This window comes from Hyperolius riggenbachi, chromosome 3, assembly GCF_040937935.1.
Source record: "Hyperolius riggenbachi isolate aHypRig1 chromosome 3, aHypRig1.pri, whole genome shotgun sequence".
In the NCBI taxonomy this organism is placed as follows: Eukaryota; Metazoa; Chordata; class Amphibia; order Anura; family Hyperoliidae; genus Hyperolius; species Hyperolius riggenbachi.
In genome coordinates this window covers 301776635-301799646 of record NC_090648.1, presented here as the reverse complement: position 1 = coordinate 301799646, position 23012 = coordinate 301776635, and the positions used below count along the sequence as shown (strand labels likewise).

General features: G+C 42.4%; 1 protein-coding gene across 1 annotated transcript; it reads right to left on the bottom strand.

The window, feature by feature from the left end:
* Window positions 1-20336: 20336 nt before the first annotated feature.
* LOC137563734 (G-protein coupled receptor 61-like) lies at window positions 20337-22456 on the bottom strand. The gene has a single exon (XM_068276600.1). The coding sequence runs from the start codon at window positions 22381-22383 to the stop codon at window positions 20932-20934; it is 1452 nt and encodes a 483-aa protein (XP_068132701.1). The 5' UTR covers window positions 22384-22456; the 3' UTR covers window positions 20337-20931.
* Window positions 22457-23012: the final 556 nt, after the last annotated feature.

Here is a 23012-nt window from a genome sequence, read left to right as displayed (position 1 = left end):
GCAGGCCCATGCGTGCAACCTTCCATGTTGAACGCGGAATCAGCCGCCTTACCTTGAGTAGTCGCGGCGGCTTTTCTGCGTTTTCTCACATTTCCCCTCTAACCACCCCCTGAGACACCCATCAATCAACTCCTGTCACCCCCCTAGCACTCTTATCCATCAGATCAGGCCCAATACAACCTGTCATCTAAGAGGCCGCCCTGCTTATGACCGGTTCCACAAAATTTGCCCCCTCATAGACCACCTGTCATCCAAATTTGCAGATGCTTATACCCCTGAACAGTCATTTTGAGAAATTTGGTTTCCAGGCTACTCACGGTTTTGGGCCCATAAAATGCCAGTGCAGTATAGGAACCCCACAAGTTACCCCTTTTTAGAAAAAAGACACCCCAAGGTATTCTGTTAGGTGTATGACAAGTTCATAGAAGATTTTATTTTTTGTCAAAAGCTAGCGGAAATTGATTTTTATTGTTTTTTTCACAAAGTGTCATTTTTCACTAACTTGTGACAAAAAATAAAATCTTCTATGAACTCACCATACACCTAACGGAATACCTTGGGGTGTCTTCTTTCTAAAATGGGGTCACTTGTGGGGTTCCTATACTGCCCTGGCATTTTAGGGGCCCTAAACCGTGAGGAGTAGTCTAGAAAACAAATGCCTCAAAATGACCTGTGAATAGGACGTTAGGCCTCTTAGCGCACCTAGGCTGCAAAAAAGTGTCACGTGGTATCGCCGTACTCAGGAGAAGTAGTATAATGTGTTTTGTGGTGTATTTTTACACATACCCATGCTGGGTGGGAGAAATCTCACTGTAAATGGACAATTGTGTGTAAAAAAAAAAATCAAAAATGTGTCATTTACAGAGATATTTCTTGTATGTTATATGTAAAAATACACCACAAAACACATTATACTACTTCTCCCGAGTACGGCGGTACCACATGTGTGGCGCTTTTTTGCACCCTAAGTGCGCTAAGGGGCCCAAAGTCCAATGAGCATCTTTAGGCTTTACAGGGGTGCTTACAATTAGGCACCCCCAAAATGCCAGGACAGTGAACACACCCCACAAATGACCCCATTTTGGAAAGTAGACACTTCAAGGTATTCAGAGTCCGTGGCAGATTTCATTTTTTTTTGTCGCAAGTTAGCAGAAATGGAAACTTTATTTTTTTTTTTTTGTCACAAAGTGTCATTTTCCGCTAACTTGTGACAAAAAATAAAATCTTCTATGAACTCACCATGCCTCACACTGAATACTTTGGGATGTCTTCTTTCCAAAATGGGATCATTTGGGGGGTATTTATACTATCCTGGAATTTTAGCACCTCATGAAACATGACAGGTGGTCAGAAAAGTCAGAGATACTTCAAAATGGGAAAATTCACTTTTGGCACCATAGTTTGTAAACGTTATAACTTTTACCCAATCCAATAAATATACACTGAACGTTTTTTTTTTTAATCAAAGATATGTAGCAGAATAACTTTCGCGCTCAAATTTATAGGAAATTTTATTTTATTTGAAAAAGTCATTTTGTTTGACAAAATTCATGTATTTTTTGATGAATATAATAAAAACTAAAACTCGCAGCAGCAATCAAATAGCACCAAAAGAAAGCTGTATTAGTGACAAGAAAAGGAGGTAAAATTCATTTAGGTGGTAGGTTGTATGACCGAGCAATAAACCGTGAAAGCTGCAGTGGTTTGAATGGAAAAAAAGGCTCTGGTCCTTAAGGGGTGAAAAGACTGTGGTCCTCAAGTGGTTAAGTTACATTAGTTATGTTAATTGAAATAGATAGGTAATATAATCTCTTACCCACACTGTTTTAAAAGAACAGGCAAATGTTTGATTTCATGATGGCAGCCATCTTTTTGGTTGAAAGGAGGTGACAGGGAGCATGAGACACAGTTCCAACTGTCCTGTGTCCTGAGCACCTCTCCCAGTTGCTAGACAACGTGAATAACAACATAGGAAATCCCATCATGCTCTGCACAGCATCAGGGGAAAAAAAGCCTGGGCTTTTTTTCTTTGATGGGTGGAGCTTAGCTAAAAATGCAGCTAAAAATGATGCTTTGGTAAGAAAAACAAAGTTTTGATGCTGTGAAACTGTTAAAGAAACACCAAGCCTTTTCAGTTCTGTTAAGTAGATTTTTAGTCCGGAGGTTCACTTAAACGTCAAATCATATCGTTGTCTGTTGAGATATATTACAGCGCAGCAGCATTACAGAGCATCAACACAATTTTAACACCTTGTATGCACATTAAAGCATACATATAATTAAGCTGCCTGGAGGTTTGGGTCAGGGTAAAGACTAGGACCCACCCTGCTCCTGCACAAGTCCCAGCGGCGTTAATTACTATTCCTCCTCCAGGCCGCCGTGGATAGTAGGGAAAGATGTAATGCAGCCTCAAGCTACTGCTAGCGGCCAAATTACAGTGTTTTTATCCTAATTTGTGCTCCACCTTCTGACAGCACCCAAATTACTGAGTGCCGCTATAGCCGTAATGCCCATTACGACCTAGGGTGGCGCCGGCTGCACCCAAGTCTCCAGTACTATTTTTACAGCATTCCACATTAAACGCGTACATGCAAAAAGAGTGCCTAGACATTTGGGCACCAGAAAAAGGCGCTAGTAGAATATCAGTAAAATTTCCAATATACTACTATTGTGCAGTGCTAATTCCATTAGTAAATTATTTTACTACAACTCAACCTTACCCTATTCTCACACCGAGCCCTCCCTGTCCTAATGCCCAACATAAGGATGGAAAATATTGGTTGATCATATAGGAAAAGGCTACATGATTTTGATCAATACAGAATCGAATTTCAGTTTTACAGCATGGAGGCACAACATTGTTCAGATCAATTAGTGAAGGAGAATCTTGTAGGATCTCATTTGTAGTGTGTGGGCCACTAGTCGATCGGCTTTCAATCAACCACACTGTAGTTGATCACCCAACAAAGTTGATCACTTAAAAGAACGAGTAATGTATGGGCAGCTTTAAGCTTTCTTCAGACTTTAGTCCTTTTGCAACAGGCATAGAGTCTGAACAATACTCTACTGCTAAAAAATACTTGGCATCCTAATTCACCTCTTTAAAGAGGAACTTTACCAAAAAATAGTCGTATTTTATAGGGACAGAGAGGGAAAGAGCGCACTCAGGGGTGTAGTACTATGAGATGGGCCAGCCGGCCGTAGAGTAATCTCACCTGAGGTTGTTGCGGATATGCCTGTATGGGTGTATCAGCTGACATGCTTGGATCCCTCTATGCTGAGGATTGGGCTCACTGGCAGGTATGTCCTCTGCTGGTTTCATAGTTGAAGAGTGCCAGTATGAAATGATGCTGCCTGCTACAAGCCAGATCACATTGAGTGCGCCGCTGAGTGGTTGAGCCGCAAACTAGTTAAGGCCGTTGACTTGGTGCGTGCGGTAAAGACACAGGAGACCCCGTGTAGAAAGTAGTTCTTGTTTATTACTATTGCATAGCATAGGGATTGCCTAATGAAAGGGAGATGTATCCCTGTATACGGGCATATCAGCAACAACCTTAGGTAAGATTACTCCACTGCCAGCTGGTCATCCCACAGTACTACACCGCTGAGTACGCTCTTTCCCTCTCTGTCCCTCCAGAATACCCCAACCACTTCCAGTGGAACTTAAAGAGCAGCACCAACCCACCAGCGTACATTAAAGACACATACACCCTTAAAAAAGGCCTGAGCAAAGTTTAAGCTGCTTTTTTTTCTTTTTAATATTTCCTCCCTGCAGAGTTGCGAGTGGGTGATGAGAAGAGTGCTAACTTACCTAATCACAGCTTCCAGTGTCGGGTCACCATGGCAACAGCAGCGCCACATGACATACCGTCAGGACATCCTCGCGTGATGCTGTTTCCATGGAGACCAGACACTGGAATCAGCGATTAGGTGAGTTAACCCTCTTCTTATCGCCCGCTTGCAACTCTACAGGAAGGGTGGAGAGGAATCCAGCCACCCAACGGCGGGCCAGATTCACAGCACATGCGGGCCGTATCATAGTTTGCCCAGTGCTGCCCTAAACAGCTGTCCAGATTGTTCCTCCTGTATACACAGTAGTACATCTATCCCTAAACCAAAAAATAGTAGTGCGGGAGGGGGGTGGGGATAAATCAATACATTGCAAAGCGAGAAGTTAAAAAATAGAACAGAGATGAAGAACTGATTAATATTCCCCATGTATTTCATTCATGTTGTTTGATCAACAATGAACCTGCTAGTCATCATCTTTACTACTGGCAGACAAGAACAAAACTAGACAGCACCAGCTGCAATTATCTAGGACCACACCCACTAACAATGTGATAGGCAAAAAGGTTGTTTTTTTATATAGTTCTACATATGCACAGAGAAAGATTCTGCTTGCTTGGCAGTTGGAAACTTTTAAACTTTATTTCCCACCATGCAACGAGGTTCACAGACAGAACCATGGTCATGACCTCACATTGTGGGAGGAGGTATTAGCACCATATCAGCCATACAGACACCTCTAATGCACTATTAGAGAAAAGGTAAAGATTTCTAATGGGAGAATGATTGTGTTGAAGTTCAATTAAAAATATGCATGCATTTTTGAAGAAGCAAGAACGTGCACCTTCGTCATCCATACAAAATGTAGTATATGTTTTTAAAGAAAGCACTGTTGCCCATTTAAGCAACCATTAAGAATGTACAGAGATGGCCATTTGAAGACTAGGCGCACCATACTTTTACTGGCATGTCTGCTATTTTACCTGTGCAGTATACGTAGAGAAATAGATGGAGGAGCTTAGATGGCTGATTGATAGCCTGTCAGAGTGTCGGGGTCCTTCACGCTACTCTGTCAGGAAGAGCAGCCTAGCTAGATTTACTATAGTATACAGCACCATGAGGCAGTGGACGAGCTAATGTAAACAATGGGGGAGGACAGCTCGGAGAAACAGATGTTCTCCACAAGATAATAAACTGATCTGGTTTGTACCTCATTTAGTTCAGAAAGATACTGTGAGTAAAGAAAATGCTCTGCTTGTTTTCCTTGAACAATTTCTTTGTTACTGCAGCTTCTCTCACATGCTGGCTTAATTTTATCCAGCACTTGTATTAACACTAATTAACCATAGTGCCCCACCCCCCAGAATTTGTCTGACACTGAAGACCTAGCATCATCAGGCTAATGCGTGTGTTAAGGTGGCCACTAACGGTTCAATTTCTAACGAAAAATCGTTTGAACTTCTTGTCAGATTGGTTTTAAATAATCTCTGTTGATGGGCACAATCGATTACGAACGATTGGATTTTCAGCAAACCAAAATTAGCATTTTCGCTCGAAATTGGATTGTTAGTGCCCTGTGGTTGCATACCCTAAATATCAGTGCAAACGGTGAATAGAAGTCAGTAATGGCGCCACTAGTGAAAATGACAAAAAGTGAGTCACGATAAAAGTTATGTGTTAATTATTATCACAGAATCACAACACATGGATGGGGGCATCAGACAGTGCAGTCTATGCGCTTCTGATGTTCCCGCAGATCAGGTCGCATTGCTATTCGGTAAACGTGGTGGAAAGCAAGCCATGTGGGTAAGGGGTCTAAAAGGCTGTCCCCTAAAGAGGAACTCCAGTGAAAATAATGTAATAAAAAGTGCTTAATTTTTTACAAGAATTATGTATAAATGATTTAAGTCAGTGGTTGCGGATTGTAGACTCTTTCCTTTCCCTGATTTACATTATGACATTTATCACATGGTGACATTTTACTGCTGGCAGGTGATGTCACTGGAAGGAGATGCTGCTAGCTTTTTATTGACGGTTGTAAACAGCTGTTATTTCCCACAATGCAACAAGGCTCCCACAGTGTGATATCAGTACCTCAGTGCTGTGAGGCGCTGACATTTGTGGCAGGGGTTTCACCACAAAATCAGCCATACAGAGCCCCTTGATGATCCGTTTGAGAAAAGGAATATATTTCTCATGGGAAAGGGGGTATCAGATACTGATTGGGATGAAGTTACATTCTTGGTGATGGTTTCTCTTTTCTTCCCGACCGCTTCACGCCGATGGGCTAACGCCGATCAACGTAAAGCCCTGGGGCTGTTTTGCAGGAGATTGCGCGCAAATCTCCTGCTTAATGGGCAGAGCTCCACCTTCAGTCTCCGATCGGCGATTGCCGCTCGGGAGATTGTTAGACAGCGAAACCGCCGTCTAATTAGGGTGTACAACGCTGCGATCTGCAGCAGCGCTGTACTGGGGACAGCCGTGTGACATGGCTGTTCCCTCCATAGGCACAGAGGTTATTGGCTGTCATAGGCTGAAGCCTATGACAGCTGATCACAGTGATTGGCTGGCGGGGGAGGGAGGGGGGAATATAGTTTTTATTTAAAAAAAATTGACAAACATCTGGGGGGCGATCAGACCCCACCAACAGAGAGCTCTGTTGGTGGGGAGAAAAGGGGGGAGGGGGGGGGGAGATCAATTGTGTGCTGTGTCCTGAGGCCCTGCAGCTTGGCCTTAAAGCTGCAGTTGCCAATTTAGCATAAAATGGGCTGGTCTTTAGGGGGAGTTTAACACTGTGGTCCTCAAGTGGTTAAAGCAGGTCTCGTGTTACTTCTGAAGCCAGGTATGTGAGACAACTGAGGAGGGGGTTAATTAGGCTTCAGTAATTTTCAGTTACAAAATGCATTGTGTAGTTATAAAATAAGTTATATTAATTCTAGTGCTTGAAGACAATCTGTAGATGTATGCACCCACAGATATAGTATTGCCTGGAATATATAAAAATGTTCTCTCTGATGATGCGTGAACATGACTGCAATTACCCAGCTCCTAATTTACCAACAGAGGCAGATTGTAGGCATAAATTGCACTAGCAATCAATCTGTGAACCTGGTATTTGGATTTAAATTACACCTTCACTGTCGTAAACAAACATTATTTAACAGTGACCAAGTTCCTATAGCTGGTAACAGGGCAATGTTCTGTTGTGCAGAAATCAGTGACCTGATAAGGTAGAACAACCTTCTTTACAGTGGTGCGGAACAAAGGTTTTGTTGCTGCCTGAAAGTTAGCTTTGCCCAATACATTTGTCCTGGGAGCGGTGCTACCCTTCTGTTTTCTGTGTAAATATGAAGCTTCAAGGTTTCACAGGTTGCTAGAGTATAAAAGTAAAAAAATAGTAAGACCGTGCACAAAGTATAAATCCCTCAGTAAAGATGTCAGCTGAGATTCAGGTTATGGATACAATTGTGCTCATAAGTATACATATGCTGGCAGAGTATGGGAAATGTTGGTCTTTTTTTAATATGCTTGACTATGCCCAAAATGTTTTTTTTAATTCATGGTTGGACGAAACAATTTACTACAGGTATCACACAATTGTGTATGTTTTTTTTAACATCATTTTGACAAGTGGAACACCCAAATGACCCTTCATATACAGTACCCTTGAAGTTTTGGCCTAATATTATACATACAAATTGACACACACAGGTTAATTGGATATGAGGTGTAATTCTCCACACCTGTGACTTTTTTGCTTGTAATTATGTGCCACCTTTATAAAAAAAAAAATCACTGAGATGGTCTCTTGACAGCCATCTGCACATATCAGCCATGGGAAAAACAAAAGAACAAGATAAGTACAGTGGTTTGCAAAAGTATTTGGCCCCCTTGAGGTTTTCCACATTTTGTCATATTACTGCCACAAACATGAATCAATTTTATTGGAATTCCATGTGAAAGACCAATACAAAGTGATGTACATGTGAGAAGTGGAATGAAAATCATACATGATTCCAAACATTAAAAAAACATTAATTATTCATCCCCCTGAGTCAATACTTTGTAGAACCACCTTTTGCTACAATTACAGCTGCCAGTCTTTTAGGGTATGTCTCTACCAGCTTTGCACATCTAGAGACTGAAATCCTTGCCCATTCTTCTTTGCAAAACAGCTCCAGCTCAGTCAGATTAGATGGACAGCGTTTGTGAACAGCAGTTTTCAGATCTTGCCACAGATTCTCGATTGCATTTAGATCTGGACTTTGACTGGGCCATCCTAACACATGGATATGTTTTGTTTTAAAGCATTCCATTGTTGCCCTGGCTTTATGTTTACGGTCATTGTCCTGCTGGAAGGTGAACCTCCGCCCCAGTCTCAAGTCTTTTGCAGACTCCATCCATTTTCCCATCAACACTGACCAGCTTCCCTGTACCTACTGAAGAGAAGCACCCCCAGAGCATGATGCTGCCACCACCATATTTGACAGTGGGGATGGTGTGTTCAGAGTGATATGCACTGTTAGTTTTCCGTCACACATAGCGTTTTGCATTTTGGCCAAAAAGTTCCATCTTGGTCTCATCTGACCAAAGCATCTTCTTCCACGTTTGCTGTGTCCCCCACATGGCTTGTGGCAAACTGCAAACGGGACTTCTTATGCTTTTCTGTTAACAATGGCTTTCTTCTTGCCACTCTTCCATAAAGGCCAACTTTGTGCAGTACACGACTAATAGTTGTCCTATGGACAGATTCCCCCACCTGAGGTGTAGATCTCTGCAGCTCGTCCAGAGGCACCATGGGCCTCTTGACTGCATTTCTGATCAGCGCTCTCCTTGTTCGGCCTGTTAGTTTAGGTGGATGGCCTTGTCTTGGTAGGTTTACAGTTGTGCCATACGCCTTCCATTTCTGAATGATCGCTTGAACAGTGCTCCGTGGGATGTTCAAGGCTTTGGAAATCATTTTGTAGCCTAAACGTGCTTTAAATTTCTCAATAACTTTATCCCTGACCTGTCTGGTGTGTTCTTTGGACTTCATGGTGTTGTTGCTCCCAATATTCTCTTAGACAACCTCTGAGGTCGTCACAAAGCAGCTGTATTTGTACTGACATTAGATTACACACAGGTGCACTCTATTTAGTCATTAGCACTCATTAGGCAATGTCTGTGGGCAACTGACTGCACTCAGACCAAAGGAGGCTGAATAATTATGCACACCCCACTTTGCAGTTATTTATTTGTAAAAAAATGTTTGGAATCATGTATGATTTTCATTCCACTTCTCAAATGTACACCACTTTGTAGTGGTCTTTCACGTGGAATTCCAATAAAATTGATTCATGTTTGTGGCAGTAATATGATAAAATGTGGGAAACTTCAAGGGGGCTCGAATACTTTTGCAAACCACTGTATGTTCAACTTTATAAAACAGGAAAAGGATGTAAAAAGATATACAAAGAGTTGAGAATGCCAATCAATAGTTTTCACACTCTCATAAAGAAGTGGAAATTGAGGGTTTCTGTTGACACCAAGCCACAGTCAGCTAGACCCAACAAAGATATCAATTAGAACTGCCAGTAGCATTGTTTGGGGTGCAAAGAAAAAGCCTCACGTAACTTCAGCTGACATCCAGGCTTCTCTACAGAAAAGTGGTGGGGACGTTGCAAGATGGACAATAAGGAGCCACTTGAAGATATATGGGCTGCATGGTTAAGTAGCCAGAAGGAAGACATTACTGCGCCAATGACACAAAACAGCCCGCTTAAAATGTGCAAAATGGCAAGCATCAAAACTTCTGGTAAGAAAAGTAATTTGGAGTGATAAGACCAAAATGGAACTTTATGGTCACAACAATAGATACTACTAAAGCAGCGCAACTTAAATTGAGCAGCGCAAGATAAAAATCCCCAGCACACGCTACACGCAGTAGTGCTGCGTAGCGTGCAAGACCTTTAAAGTACCGGCCACTCCTAGCGCGAGATGTGAAGTAGCTGTAATCCATTTTTAATGGCCCAAAATGCTGCCTGTTATGCAGCGCATACAAGGTAGGGCCTTACTGTAAGCCCACCTGAACACCTTCGGCAACAATTGCAGCGCCATACTAGCATACTGGTGGGTCTGGATTGGACAATGGTCCTGTCACTTATATGCACACAGGACTATTGCCCAATCCAGAACTGACAGTATGCTAGTACGGCCCTGCTATTGGTGGTTCAGGCAGGCTTACTTGTATGAACTGCATGATTAAAAATGTATTACAGCTTCACATCTCATGCTAGGAGTGGCGTACCATTTATGCCGCGCATACCTGAGCTTCACGTCCGCAACGGCAGCTGCTACAGCTGCAGGGACGCGGTAGTCACGTCCCTGCAGTTTGCTGTGCGGGCGATCCTGCAGGAAGATGCCCGCGATCGCGCTGTTACCGGGAGCAGGGGAATTGGTTGCAGGGGACAAAAGTCCCCTGTGCCAACCCGTACATGTCCGCTGAGAATAAACACGTTTTTTGTTCAAAAACAGTGTTTATTTTTAAATAGAGCCGCTGCACTATCTTCTGTCGCGATTTCCGCCGCCCGATCATTACATTTATGAGTGGGAACACAGTTTATTCCCATTCAATAATGTCCCAGAAGACGCTGTGATCCCGTCACTCTCCTAGTTACAATGTAGCAATAAATTGTTTCCTAAGTATCTTACGCTAATAGGATTTTGCTCAGCGGCCAAATAGTAAAATTACACCTACACCTTACGGGAATAAAAAAAATAATAATATCTATGTCAAGATGGCATATTATTATCAAATAATAGGCTAAAAATAAGTGTGGATGTAAAACTGAAAAAATGCACCTTTATTTACAAATAAAATATTGTCGACACCATGCATCATACTAAGGATATAATTTTAACGTTGGAATAACCGAGACAAATGGCCAAATAAAATGTGTGGATTTTAATTATGGTAGCATGAATTATTTTAAAACTATAATAACTGAAAACTGAGACATAATGAATTTTTTCCATTTTTCTTATTATTCCGCTTATAATGCATTTAGAATAAAACAATTCTTAGCATAATTTACCACCCAAAGAAAGCCTAGTTGGTGGCAGAAAAAAACAAGGTATAAATAATTTTGTTGTGATAAGTACTGATAAAATTATTGGGGAATGAAAGGGAGGAGCGCTGAAATGTGAAAATACCTCTCGTCCATAAGGTGAAAAAAACCTGCGGGCCTAAATGGTTAAAAGTGCACGCTACACAGCACCACTGCACATCGCGTGCGCTGGGGATTTTTATCTTGCGCTGCTCAATGTTTGAAGAGGAGTCAGCAAGGCCAATGATAAAAAAGTACACCATCCCTACTTTGAAACATGGAGGTGAGTCTCTGATGTTTTGGGGGAGGTGTGAGCTGCAGTGGCACAGGGAATTTAGTTGGAAGTTGATGGCAAGATGAATGCAGTATTTTATTATTTACACTGATAATTGTCTTCCAGTATTCTGGAAAATCATGGACTTTCCAACATTACAATGATCCCAAACACAAGGCCAAATCGACCCATCATCGGCTACAGCAGGTAAAAAAGTAAAGGTTCTGTGGTGGCCTTCACAGTTTCCTGACTTCAATATCATTGAGCCTCTTTGGGGATATCTCAAATATGCAGTCCATGCAGAACACCTCAAGATTTTACAGGAGCTGGAGGCTTTGGCAAAAAGAATGGGCAGCTTTAACATCTGAGAAAATTAAGTGTCTAATCCACAAATATCACAAAAGATTACAAGCCGCCAATGATGCCAAAGCAGGGAAAACAGTGAGATGAGGGGAACTAAAAGTTTTATACATACCTGGGGCTTCCTCCACTCCCCTCTACGCTGATTGCTCCCATGATGGCGTCTAAATGCTCTAGTAGCAGCCCTGTTCTCTGCAGCCAGCAGGAGTGAGATGTGGTAGCGCACTTGGCAGCGGAGAAATGGGCTGCTACTGGAGCATCTAGGGTGATTTAAAGGGAACCTAAACTGAGAAGGATGTGGATTTTTCCTTTTAAAATAATGGCAGTTGCCTCTCCTGCTGATCCTGTGTCTCTAATACTTTTAGCCACAGCCCCTCAACAAGCATGCAGATCAGGTGCTCTGACTGAAGTCAGACTGGATTAGCTGCATGCTTGTTTCAGGTGTGTGATTCAGCCACTACTGCAGATAAAGAGATCAGCAGGACTGACAAGCAACTGGTATTGTTTAAAAGGAAACAACCCTATCCCTCACAGTTAAGGTTCCCTTTAAACGCCGGCGTGGGAGTGATCTGTTCGGAGGGGGCTGGAGGAAGCCCCAGGTATGTATACAGCTTTTAGTCCCCCATCAGGTGCACTTAAAAAAAAAGTCCCAAACTCTCCACAAGTCAAACTAACAATTGGGGGAGATGCCGTTCAGTATAAAGACTCAAGTCCTCATTATTCCATCTGAGAAATATAGCAAGAATTAAACACCTTATCCCAGCTGAAGACCTACCTACTCTAGTTCATGCATTTGTATCCTCCCGCCTGGACTACTTTTCAATTCCTTGTTCGTTGGATCCCCGGATAAGGTTCCGCGCTTCCTACAACTATTTTGCAAGAATGGACAGAGGCGTCAACCGGATAAAAGTTGTTAAAGGGGAACTGAAGTAAGAGGTATACGGAGGCTGCCATATTTATTTCCTTTTAATCAATACCAGTTGCCTGGCAGCCCTGCTGGTCTATTTCTCTGCAGTAGTATCTGAATAACACCAGAAACAAGCATGCAGCTAGTCTTGTCTGATCTGACTTTAAAGTCTGAAATGCCTGATCTGCTGCATGCTTGTTCAGGGGCTATGGCTAATAGTATTAGAGGAAGAGGATCAGCAGGGCTGCCAGGCAACTGGTATTGCTTAAAAGGAAATAAACATGGCAGCCTCCATATACCTCTCTCTTCAGCTCTCCTTTAAAAGTGTTCGGGAGGCAGTGGTGGACTGGCCAACCCAAAACAGACACAATGCTGTTGATTAAAGTTTCAACTAAATGTATTCACATACTCCTAAAAATAACAGGCAACGCGTTTCGCAGGTATATCCCCGCTTCTTCAAGCAATAATGAACAGGAGTATCACACAGCCAGGAGTCTAGTCTACGCTTAGCACCTCTGTCACCCCTTTTTTCCTATCTACAGAGAGTGACATCTTAGTCCTAAACGTGGACAGGCCTAAACTCCTCACCTGCCTTCACAGTGGTTGCCTGAGCAGTGACCCTGGTTTGTAAGTATAAATACTTACGATTCATCATTTTTCCTTAATTCCAATACATACTACACTTTATTGGGCTCTCGGTTGACTGTTTTATATGCTTCCTACAACTAGTACAGAATGCAGCAGCCAGACTCCTACCCCATACCCCCCCCCCCCCCCCCCCCCTCCACAGCACACACATCTCCCCAGTACTGCAAACTCTTTACTGTTTGCCAGTAAGATGGAGAATCCATTTTAAAGGGGAACTGAAGTAAGAGGTATACGGAGGCTGCCATATTTATTTCCTTGTAATCAATACCAGTTGCCTGGAAGCCCTGCTGGTCCATTTCTCTGCAGTAGTATCTGAATAACACCAGAAACAAGCATGCAGCTAGTCTTGTCAGATCTGACTTTAAAGTCTGAAACACCTGATCTGCTGCATGCTTGTTCAGGGGCTATGGCTTATAGTATAAGAGGTAGAAGATCAGCAGGGCTGCCAGGCAATTGGTATTGCTTAAAAGGAAATAAACATGGCAGCCTCCATATACCTCTCTCTTCAGTTCCCCTTTAAGATCTGCCTGCTGACATTCAAGGCTCTACACCACATGGGACCCAAGTACATAGCAGATCTATTGGAACTATATGTCCCTCCACGCTCCCTCCACTCTGCCAACAAGATGAATTTGTTTTTTCCCAGGATTCACTTAAAAACATTTGGTGCTCGGGCCTTTTCCTATGCAGCCCCTACGCTATGGAACTCACTTCCATAATCAGTGCGAGAGGCTCCTTCTCTAGACAGCTTTAAGAATAGGCTAAAAACCTGCCTCTTTTCCTGAACCTTTGAGACTGCATACCGCAGGGTCACAGCGCTTTGAGTCCCCAGGGAGAAAGCACTTAAAAAATATAATTATTATTATTAAGAACTAAGGTGGTATGCAAACTTTTGAACAGAGACCATTTCAGTTTTTTCTTAAAGTGACACTGAAGCGAAAAAAATTATGATATTATGAATTGATTGTGTAGTACGGATAATTAATAGAACATCAGTAGCAAAGAAAACAGTCTCATATTTATTTTCAGTTATATAGTTTTTTTTATAACATTGTATCATTCTCTAATATTTGCAGTTTACACACTACACTTAGCATTCTAAATGATTTTAGAGCAGGCTAATGAACTTTTGAACTTTCCTCTGCCAAAAAAAAATAAAAAATACAGCGACAGACAGTTGAGATAATAAGCTTCAGAAGACAGAGCTCTCTGCAACTTTGAAAGTTGGAGAGTTCAGTGAAGCTTTTTTGCATAAAATACAACTGGAGTTTCTTAACTTTTCCTGTATTGGAAACAATATTAGACTCATATCTCTGCTGCTAATGTTTTATTTTGAAGATGTACTACACATACAAATCATTATATCATAAGTTTATTTTCACTTCAGATTCCCTTTAATTGTCAGGATTTCTTTAGCGATGGTGTTATTTTGAGATGCTTGATAGTTTAATTTTGATACCATAAAAAAAATAAAAAATGTTTTGCCTGATTACTCATATTTTCCTTAAATAATGGTACACATTTTATGAAGTCTGCCACGGTATGTAAATATGGGACTCAACTTTGTATCCAAGTATGAAAAAAAAATACTTAATTGAATCTACATAAAACAAAACTAATTAAAAAAAAAAGGCTTATCCCCTGGACCACATCTCATAAGGTTTCTGTGTCCCTATATGATCAACAGTTAAAGGACACCAGAAGTGAGAAAGGTATGGCGGCTGCCATATTTATTACTTTTTAAAGAGTAACTGTCGGGCATAAAATCAAAAATCAATTCTTTATTTTTATCTGGTAAACAAGTAATAAGGATGCTAATCTGGCTATCCAAAAGGTAAAATCGCTATTACTTTTCTTGTTGATAAATTATCATTCCCCAGTTTACCTGACTCTTATTTGGTACACAGAAAATTTGGTACACAAAAGAGAAGTTGCAGGGCATGCTGGGTTGTCTTTTTTTTGCTTCTCTACTTCTCCTCAGACTTAACTAATGCAGCCTGATTGGCTGAAGCCTCTTTCCCTCCTGTTTTCTCCTCCCACACCTCTGTTCCTCTCTGATTAGCCAAAATTTATCAGGCTGAAACAATGCACTTTCTATAGTGAAGGGCGGGCAAATCAGGCAGAGGAGACTAAGGGCGGATATTAGATCACGACTGGCTTATAAATAGCCACAGTAAAGGTGGCCATACACTGGTCGATGTGCCATTAGATCGACCAGCTGACAGATCCCTATCTGATCGAATCTGATCAGATAGGGATCGTATGGCTGCCTTTACTGCAAACAGATTGTGAATCGATTTCAGCCTGAAACCGATCACAATCTGTTCAGCTGCTCCTGCCGCCTGTCCCCCCCCCCGTATACATTACCTGAGGCTGGCTCCCGGGCGTCTTCTCTGCACTGCACCGCACCGCTGTTCTTGCTCCATCCCGGCGCTTCCTGTGTTACTCCGTGACCAGGAAGTTCAAATAGAGCGCCCTCTATTTCAACTTCCTGGTCACCGGAGTGACACAGGAAGTATAAGCGTACACTGGGACATGCGGAAATGCGGTGCAGCGAGGAGAAGAGGACCCCGGAGCCAGCTTCAGGTAATGTATACATGCTCGGATCGGGCCCGAATCGTACGCCGCAAGCGACGCGCTCCTACCGGCGGGCGATCAAGGGTAATTTCCCGCACGGCGCGATCGACGGACCGATCCGATTTCGGAAAGGAATCGGATCGGCGGGTGCGTTTAGCGCAAGCGATTGGCAGCAGATCCGATCCCAGGATCGGATCTGCTGTCGAAACGGCCGTGAATCGAGCCAGTGTATGGCCTGCTTAAATATGGAAACTGTCTAGAATAGGATTCTCTACTTTTCCTTTATAAAATTCACAGGAATCGTAACATGGACAGTGCAATACATGTGTTATGTAAGTAGAACAAGTATATATCTACTTATATATTTGGTTTTATTTCCTGAGATAGTATGGCTGACAGCTCCTCTTTAAACAATACCAGTTAACTGGCATCCTTTTTCATGCATTAGTAGTGTCTGAATCACCAACCTTAAAGTGTACTAGAAACGCTATAACATAAACATTTTATACATACCGCAGCCGCCGGAGACATACGTAGATGGCGCACTTCTCTTGCGCAGACTGGACACGACTGGCTGAAGTTACGGGACCTGGTACCGGAGCTGGATAAGACTGAGGATGGCGGCGTGGGAGAGATCCGTGCGTATGGGGCTGGAGGAAGTCCCATGCTAGTATAAAACTTTTATGTTATAGAGTGTCTGGTTTCCTTTAATCAGTGGGTCAACAGGGCAGCCAGGCAATTTGCATTGTATAAAAGGAAATAAAATATGTCAGTGTCTATATGCCTCTCACTTCAGGGGTCCTTTAAAAAGGAACTTTAACCAAGTATTGAACTCCATTACAATCAGTGGCTGATACTTCCTTTATCACAATAAATATTTACCTTTTCTCAAATAGATTGTCATGGGAGTCTGTATGGATGATATTGCGGAAGAGTTTCCTCCCACAGTGTGATGTCATGACCATGGTCCTGACAGTTTGCAGTCTGTGAACTTTGTTGCATTGTGGGAAATAACTGATTTTTCCAATTGCCAAGAAAGCAATATCCCCCTATGTGCATAGATCTCTCAGTAAATGAACATTCCGTACAGATCACCTGGCAGAACTAAAGATGTTGCCTCCTGTGATCAATTTCAGAATGGAAATCAAGGAGAGGAAATATTTTATAATGGGCAAATACTGACTAAATAATCTATAAATGAACATTGTAAACAATAAGCAATTTTATTGATTAAGCTATTTTCACTTGAGTTCCTGTTTAACCTCCTGAGCGGTATGCCCGACACTGTGTCGGGCATACCACTCGCTACTATCACGAGTCCCCAGGAAGTATCTAATAGATTTAATGACCCCACAAGCACTAGACTAGCTAGTATAGGCAGCCGGCACCCCCCGATCCAGCTACTTAATACATTACCCAGCCTGGCTCCAGCGTTCGGCGCAGCCTCCCCGCACAGCTCCGGTCTCTTTATGGGGAGGATCGGGTCTGCGCATGATGTTATGACGTCATGTACGATCCTCCCCATAGAGTTGAGTGGAGCTGTGCGAGGAGGCTGCGCTGATTGCTGAATAGAGGCTGGGTAATGTATTAAGTGGCTGCATTGGGGGCGTTTTGGGGGTGCCTGCTACCTATACTAGCTAGCCTTGTGGGGTCATTAAATCTATTAGAATCTTCATAGGGACTCTAAAGCTGCAAAACCTCCTGAGCGGCGTAACGCTTAGGAGGTTAAAGAGAGCCTAAGCCAAAGCTCAAGTTCAGAAACACATCTTTACCCAATGAGAGAAAAGTCCCTGGAACCTCCAGAGGCTTCACATGCTGTCATCTAGTCCTCCACGGTTGTCCGAGATCCTCCAGTGTCCAGCTGATCAGGGCCATGTTGCAGCCGAGCCTGCATAGTAGTATGGAGCTGCTCTTGTGCAGACACAGTATGGCAAATCTCATGCTTGAAGAGGCGCAGGGCCCTGATCAGATTACCTAAAAGCCCTTGTCAGTATCTTTGGAGGGTACACAAGCGACAATAGGGGGGACGGAGGACACCGCGGGAAGCCTCATTAGGATACAGAGATTTCCCTCTTCTTGGGTAAGTATCTGACTAAGCATAGAAGCTTTGCTAAAAGCAAACCTGAAGTGAAAATAAAATGATGAGATAAACTATTGTATTTATAGTTCTAATACTAAACAGGACTTTCATGGAATTTCATAGTCTTATTTTGTATTTAAATCTACCTTTCAGGCCTCATTCACAACTAAAAATGAATACGCAAGCGCTTTGTGTTTTTGTGCGTTTTTTTCCCCTCCCGGCACTCCACTGTGCGCTGTGTTTTTAAAAAAAGCGTTTTTCTAAGCGCTTTGCCAGAGCGGTTTTGAGATTCACTCCCTGACACACGTCAGGAAGTGAACTCTTTGACCCGGAAAATAATAAATACAATGTATTTATTCTAAAAAACGCAATCGCCGCATAAAGCGGTTTTGTGAGCATTTAGCGCTCTTCCTATACCTTCCATTATAGCAAAAATGCCCCAATAATGGTACAAGCACCGCTTTTCTGAACGCACAGCACACGAACCGCGCTGATATGAACCTTCTCATAGACATTCATTGCACAAGCGTTTTGTGGGCAATTTTAAAAATTGCCTGCATTTGAAAAAAGGCCAAAAATGTCCCTAGTGTGAACGAGCCCTTAATGTTTTGACTGTGTAAGATCCATGAATGTAGCATTTGTTGTGTTATTCAGCTCCCATACAGACAAATTGTGGAATAGTTGGGTTTGTTATCTGTTTCCTGCATTCAGATTTGTTTTTCTCAGCCACACAGAATTTTCAGCATATTATTTATTAGTGTCTGGCTGCAGAGCAACTGGTATTTTAAGTGGACCTGAACTCTTGCACTGGACACAAGGAAAACATACCAACAATGCATCCTGTATGTATTTAAAGAGTTTAGCCTGAGTAATTCCCCCTCATCTGTGTCTAATCACTAGTTGTAATTTGATCCCTCCCCTGTGTCACATGACTGGCTATGGCAGAGATTGCAGATACGGCCATTTGAAAGCAATGTTAACAATATGTCTGCTTCCATGAATCAGGAAGTAGAAACAGTGCAGATTTATTTTAGAATTTGTATCAGCTGAAACAAATACATGTTTTTTTGTTTAAAGGTTATTATGCTGTTGTGTCTCTTTTAGAGCAAAGAGGAGTTCTGAATTCAGGTCCACTTTAAAGCCCTGGATTCTTAAACGTTACAGTAAGAAGAAAAAAAAACACTGTCTAGTTCTAAGTAGGTTTGGAACTGCACAGACACTTCTTTTTCCTCACTCCTTGTACTATTTCTCGAAAAACATCCATGGAATGTCTTATGTAACATTAACCCTGATTCACCATGCACTTGTATAATTGCCGTGTGCAGGTAGTGCACAGTAATTTTACCAATACACCAGGAGAGCACTGTCCATTAACCCATTAGTGCCATACACAATTTGTGCCTTACCATAGCAATGTGTGTGCCGTTGATGAGTTAACAGGTGGTGCTCTCCCAGCATTAGTAACGACAAAGATGTTAAATCTTACCTATGCATGGCGAATCAGAGCCATTGTCACATAAGAAGTTCCGTGAATCTTTAGCTAGAAGTGCAGTCGGTATGCCTAACATACCAGAGTGAGTCTATGTTTATACACAAAGTGTATTGGCAATTCTATTGGTCTAGAACTTTTTTTTTTTACTTTGCAGCATCCATGCCTAAACCTTTGCCATAATTGAATCCCAAATGTATCCATGCAAAGAGAATGGTGAGATGGTACTAGATCATTTCAGATCCTAAGTGCACATGCCTGTTTTGATCTAACTAATGCCACCACTTCCCTCTAATTGTGATTCGTGTGCTTGAGGAAGGACCCACCAAGGATCTAGTGCCATTGCAGCATTCTGTATGCATGGAAATTGAAGTGGCTAAATTTAAATCTGGCTGATGTGAAAGGCTTGAGCATGGATGTAGCAAATTGATTAAAGTTCTGTATCTGTGAAATTTCCAATCATTTTCTACCTATACCTGCCTACACGTATACCTATACTTATGAGGGAATCATGGAGGAGGAGGATTGTACTATTTTTGATTTCTTGCAGAGGAAAATATTACGTTTGCCCTTAAACGACAATTGTAATGAGAGGGATATGGCGGCTGCCATATTTATTTCTATTTAAACAATACCAGTTGCCACTCCTGTTCATCCTCTGCCTCTAATGCTTTTAGCCATAGACCCTGAACAAGCATGCAGCAGATCAGGTGTTTCTGACATTATTGTCAGATCTGACAAGTTTAGCTGCATGTTTGTTTCTAGCAGACACTACTGCAGCCAAATAGATCAGCAGGGCTGCCAGGTAACTGGTATTGTTTAAAAGGAAATACATATGTCAGCCTCCATATAGCTCTTCCTTCAGTTGTCCTTTAACTGTATCAGATCTGTGAAGAAAGCAAAGGAAAATATACATCCACTTAAATTGACATAAATTCTGCTAAACTGAACAAAAACATATGGTTTCACTAATCTAAGTTTACATCATGAATAAGTAAAATGATTCATTTAAAGTATATTTTTACATTTAAAATAGAATAACAAGCCAGCAGTTATTTTTCATAGTGTTGCAATTCTTTATTGCTTTGTTGTGCTTTATATCTGTAAAAAGCATGCAAAAGAGCATGTCTGCTCATATGCATTTCACGATTGCACAGAAGTTGTTTATACCATTCATGTAAAATCTAGTCAGTCGTTAATTTTAACACACAGTTGAAATAGAACAATCAGAAGATTCTAAGTACAGATTTAAAATGTATCATAATCACCTTTCCCTATCTTATGATAATTTGCCATTGAACAGATCTAGAATAAAACTTTTCTAACAACATAAATGACCCTAAACCTGCTCCCATGCCAAGTGGCTGGTAGTTTTCCCTTCAGTCATTCTTTTATTATAAAAAGTGCTTGTGCCTTGATAGTAAACATATTATATCATAAGAGTTTTTCTTACATAGGTATAAAAACTGAAACGCCCATATAATAATTTCAGACTTAATCTATAAAATACAGTAAAAGGTAATTGTGTGAAAGTGCAGTTACCAATGGCAACCAGATTTCCCTTTACTGAAAAAAAAAATCATCAAATAAGTATTTACACTGGTTACCGCACTTTGCTGGACACTCGTTGCCTTAATAATCAAGTCTGTTTCAAAATAGGACACAATAGGCCAAACGATCATCCAACACTAAGTATTAAAAATGTTCACCTAGAAGGTGAGTTCACTTTGTTGGCGGCGCTAGGCTATTTCCTTGCTTAGAACATATCTGTATACTTTTGAAACCCTCTGAGGACTCATGTTCCATCAGTTCTGGAGTTTCCTCCAGAATCTGGCCTGGAATTCTGAAACTCAGAGTGCTTTGATTAACCAGAAGCTTAGAAGCAGTGGAAGTGGGAAAACTGTTTCTCCTGTCCACCACACAGCTAGTTCTCTGAAGAAACTGGAGGAAGTTCTCTTCCACAGACCCCTCTTGGCTGGAGAGGCCTAACTGTTCATCCAAGGACTGTTTTAAGAAGCATTTGGGGATCCTGGCAAGTTCATTTCGAATTTGCCTATTTAGACAGCCATAGAAGAAAGGGTTAACAGTAAATGATGTGTATGCAAGCCATTTAACTATGCTCTCCCACTTCCCTCCTGATGCTTTATATAAATTGCTGTCTAGAGCATTTTGCACATGATAAACAAAATAAGGAAACCAGCACATTACAAACTGCCCACCAATGATCATGAGGGTAAAAGCAGCTTTCGCTCCCCCTAATGTCCTGTCTGGTGACCCTCTTTGAGATCTGTTTCCTGGCATAATGTTGGTCCTGCTGCCAGTAGAGTTGGACCTCTGGCGAGGACTTGCTGCCCAAGAGGGCAAAGGTCCATGCTGCATGGCAGCTATCCTGGCCACTTTGAAGACGTTGCAGTAGACTGTCACTATAATGACAAGAGGCAATACGAAATATACCAAAACAAAAAACGTCACAAACACCTTCTTGTGCCCTCCTGCATTCCTCTGCAATGAGCACCGGGTGGCATTCACTAGGCTGGCATTGTTAGACCCCGTGGTGTCCACCTGTGGCAGGAAGGGCACCGTGGATGTTAAGGATGCCTGGAACCAAATGAAGATCAGCACTGAAATGGCCAGACCCAAGGTCATCTTGACTTCATATCTCATGGGATGCACAATGTAATAATAGCGTTCTATGTTGATGGCAGACACCGTGAGGATGGACGCACTGCTGAAGCAAACCTCCAAGGAGATGTAGGCTTGGCAGAGGGTTTCTCCAAACGCCACTTTCCCCGAGCTGGCCACAATCCCCAGCGGCATCACTGTAATGGCAGCTAATGTGTCTATAATGCACAAGTGCACCACGAATAGGAATTTCCGGAGTTGGGGTGTTTTGAGGATCACTGCAGCCACCGCTACGTTCCCGACCAGGGCCACCAGATCGAGCAGCAGCATGAAGAAGAGCCCGATGTAGCGAGGGATGCTATCCGCAGCATCGAATGGGGAGAAGGAGCCGGAGGAGCAGTTGCTGCTGCTGCTGCTGCTGCCATTCAGACATGGGTTAATGTGTGCGGGCAGATCCTCCATGCCTGGCCCGGTTACCGCAGGAGATGGGGTGAATCCCCTGGTGGCAGCGATCCAATGCAGCAGAGATCTCCCCTTGCTAGCATCGGTCATCTTCCCCTGACTCCCCCGCTGTCAGTCCCTGCTGCTGCAGCCAGCACAGCGGAGCATCTCTCACCTGAAGGTGGACCCTTCATAGCACGCATCCCCTCAGCATCCGACTACCAATACCGTACCTGTAACGATCCACTATCTCCAGCCCCACAGGCGTGTAAAGGGGTAGTGCTGGCTCCGTGTACTGGCTCTGCCAGAGGAGGAGGCTGCAGCCAGCATCCAGCTGATCACACTTGACGTCAGGTGACAGGAACTGACCAGGGCTTCACTTGCATTCCTTACTAGAATGTGTTCCTGGATCTGCACACTTTAATGTCTGGGGCTGGGCACAGGTTTACTATATAGTGTATGTGATGCCTTAAGGTGGCCACACACCATACAATAAAATGATCCGATTTTACAGTAATTCGATAAAAACGATCGGATCTCCCGAAAAAATCAGAAGCTTTTTTTTCATTCGACTGAAAAATCCGATCGGATTTCCCGTTTTCTTCGATTTTTATCGATCCGGAATGCCAGATATTTTTCTTCAATCTTTCTAAAGATTGTATGGTGTGTGTTAGATTGCCAATTTATTAATATACACACCCTAGCAATTTTGTCAGAGTATCCAATCATTTTTATGATGA

What these genes read in the sequence shown, in the direction of transcription:
- LOC137563734 (XM_068276600.1), bottom strand. Translation starts at nt 22,383, where the DNA reads ATGACCGATGCTAGCAAGGGGAGATCTCTGCTGCATTGGATCGCTGCC.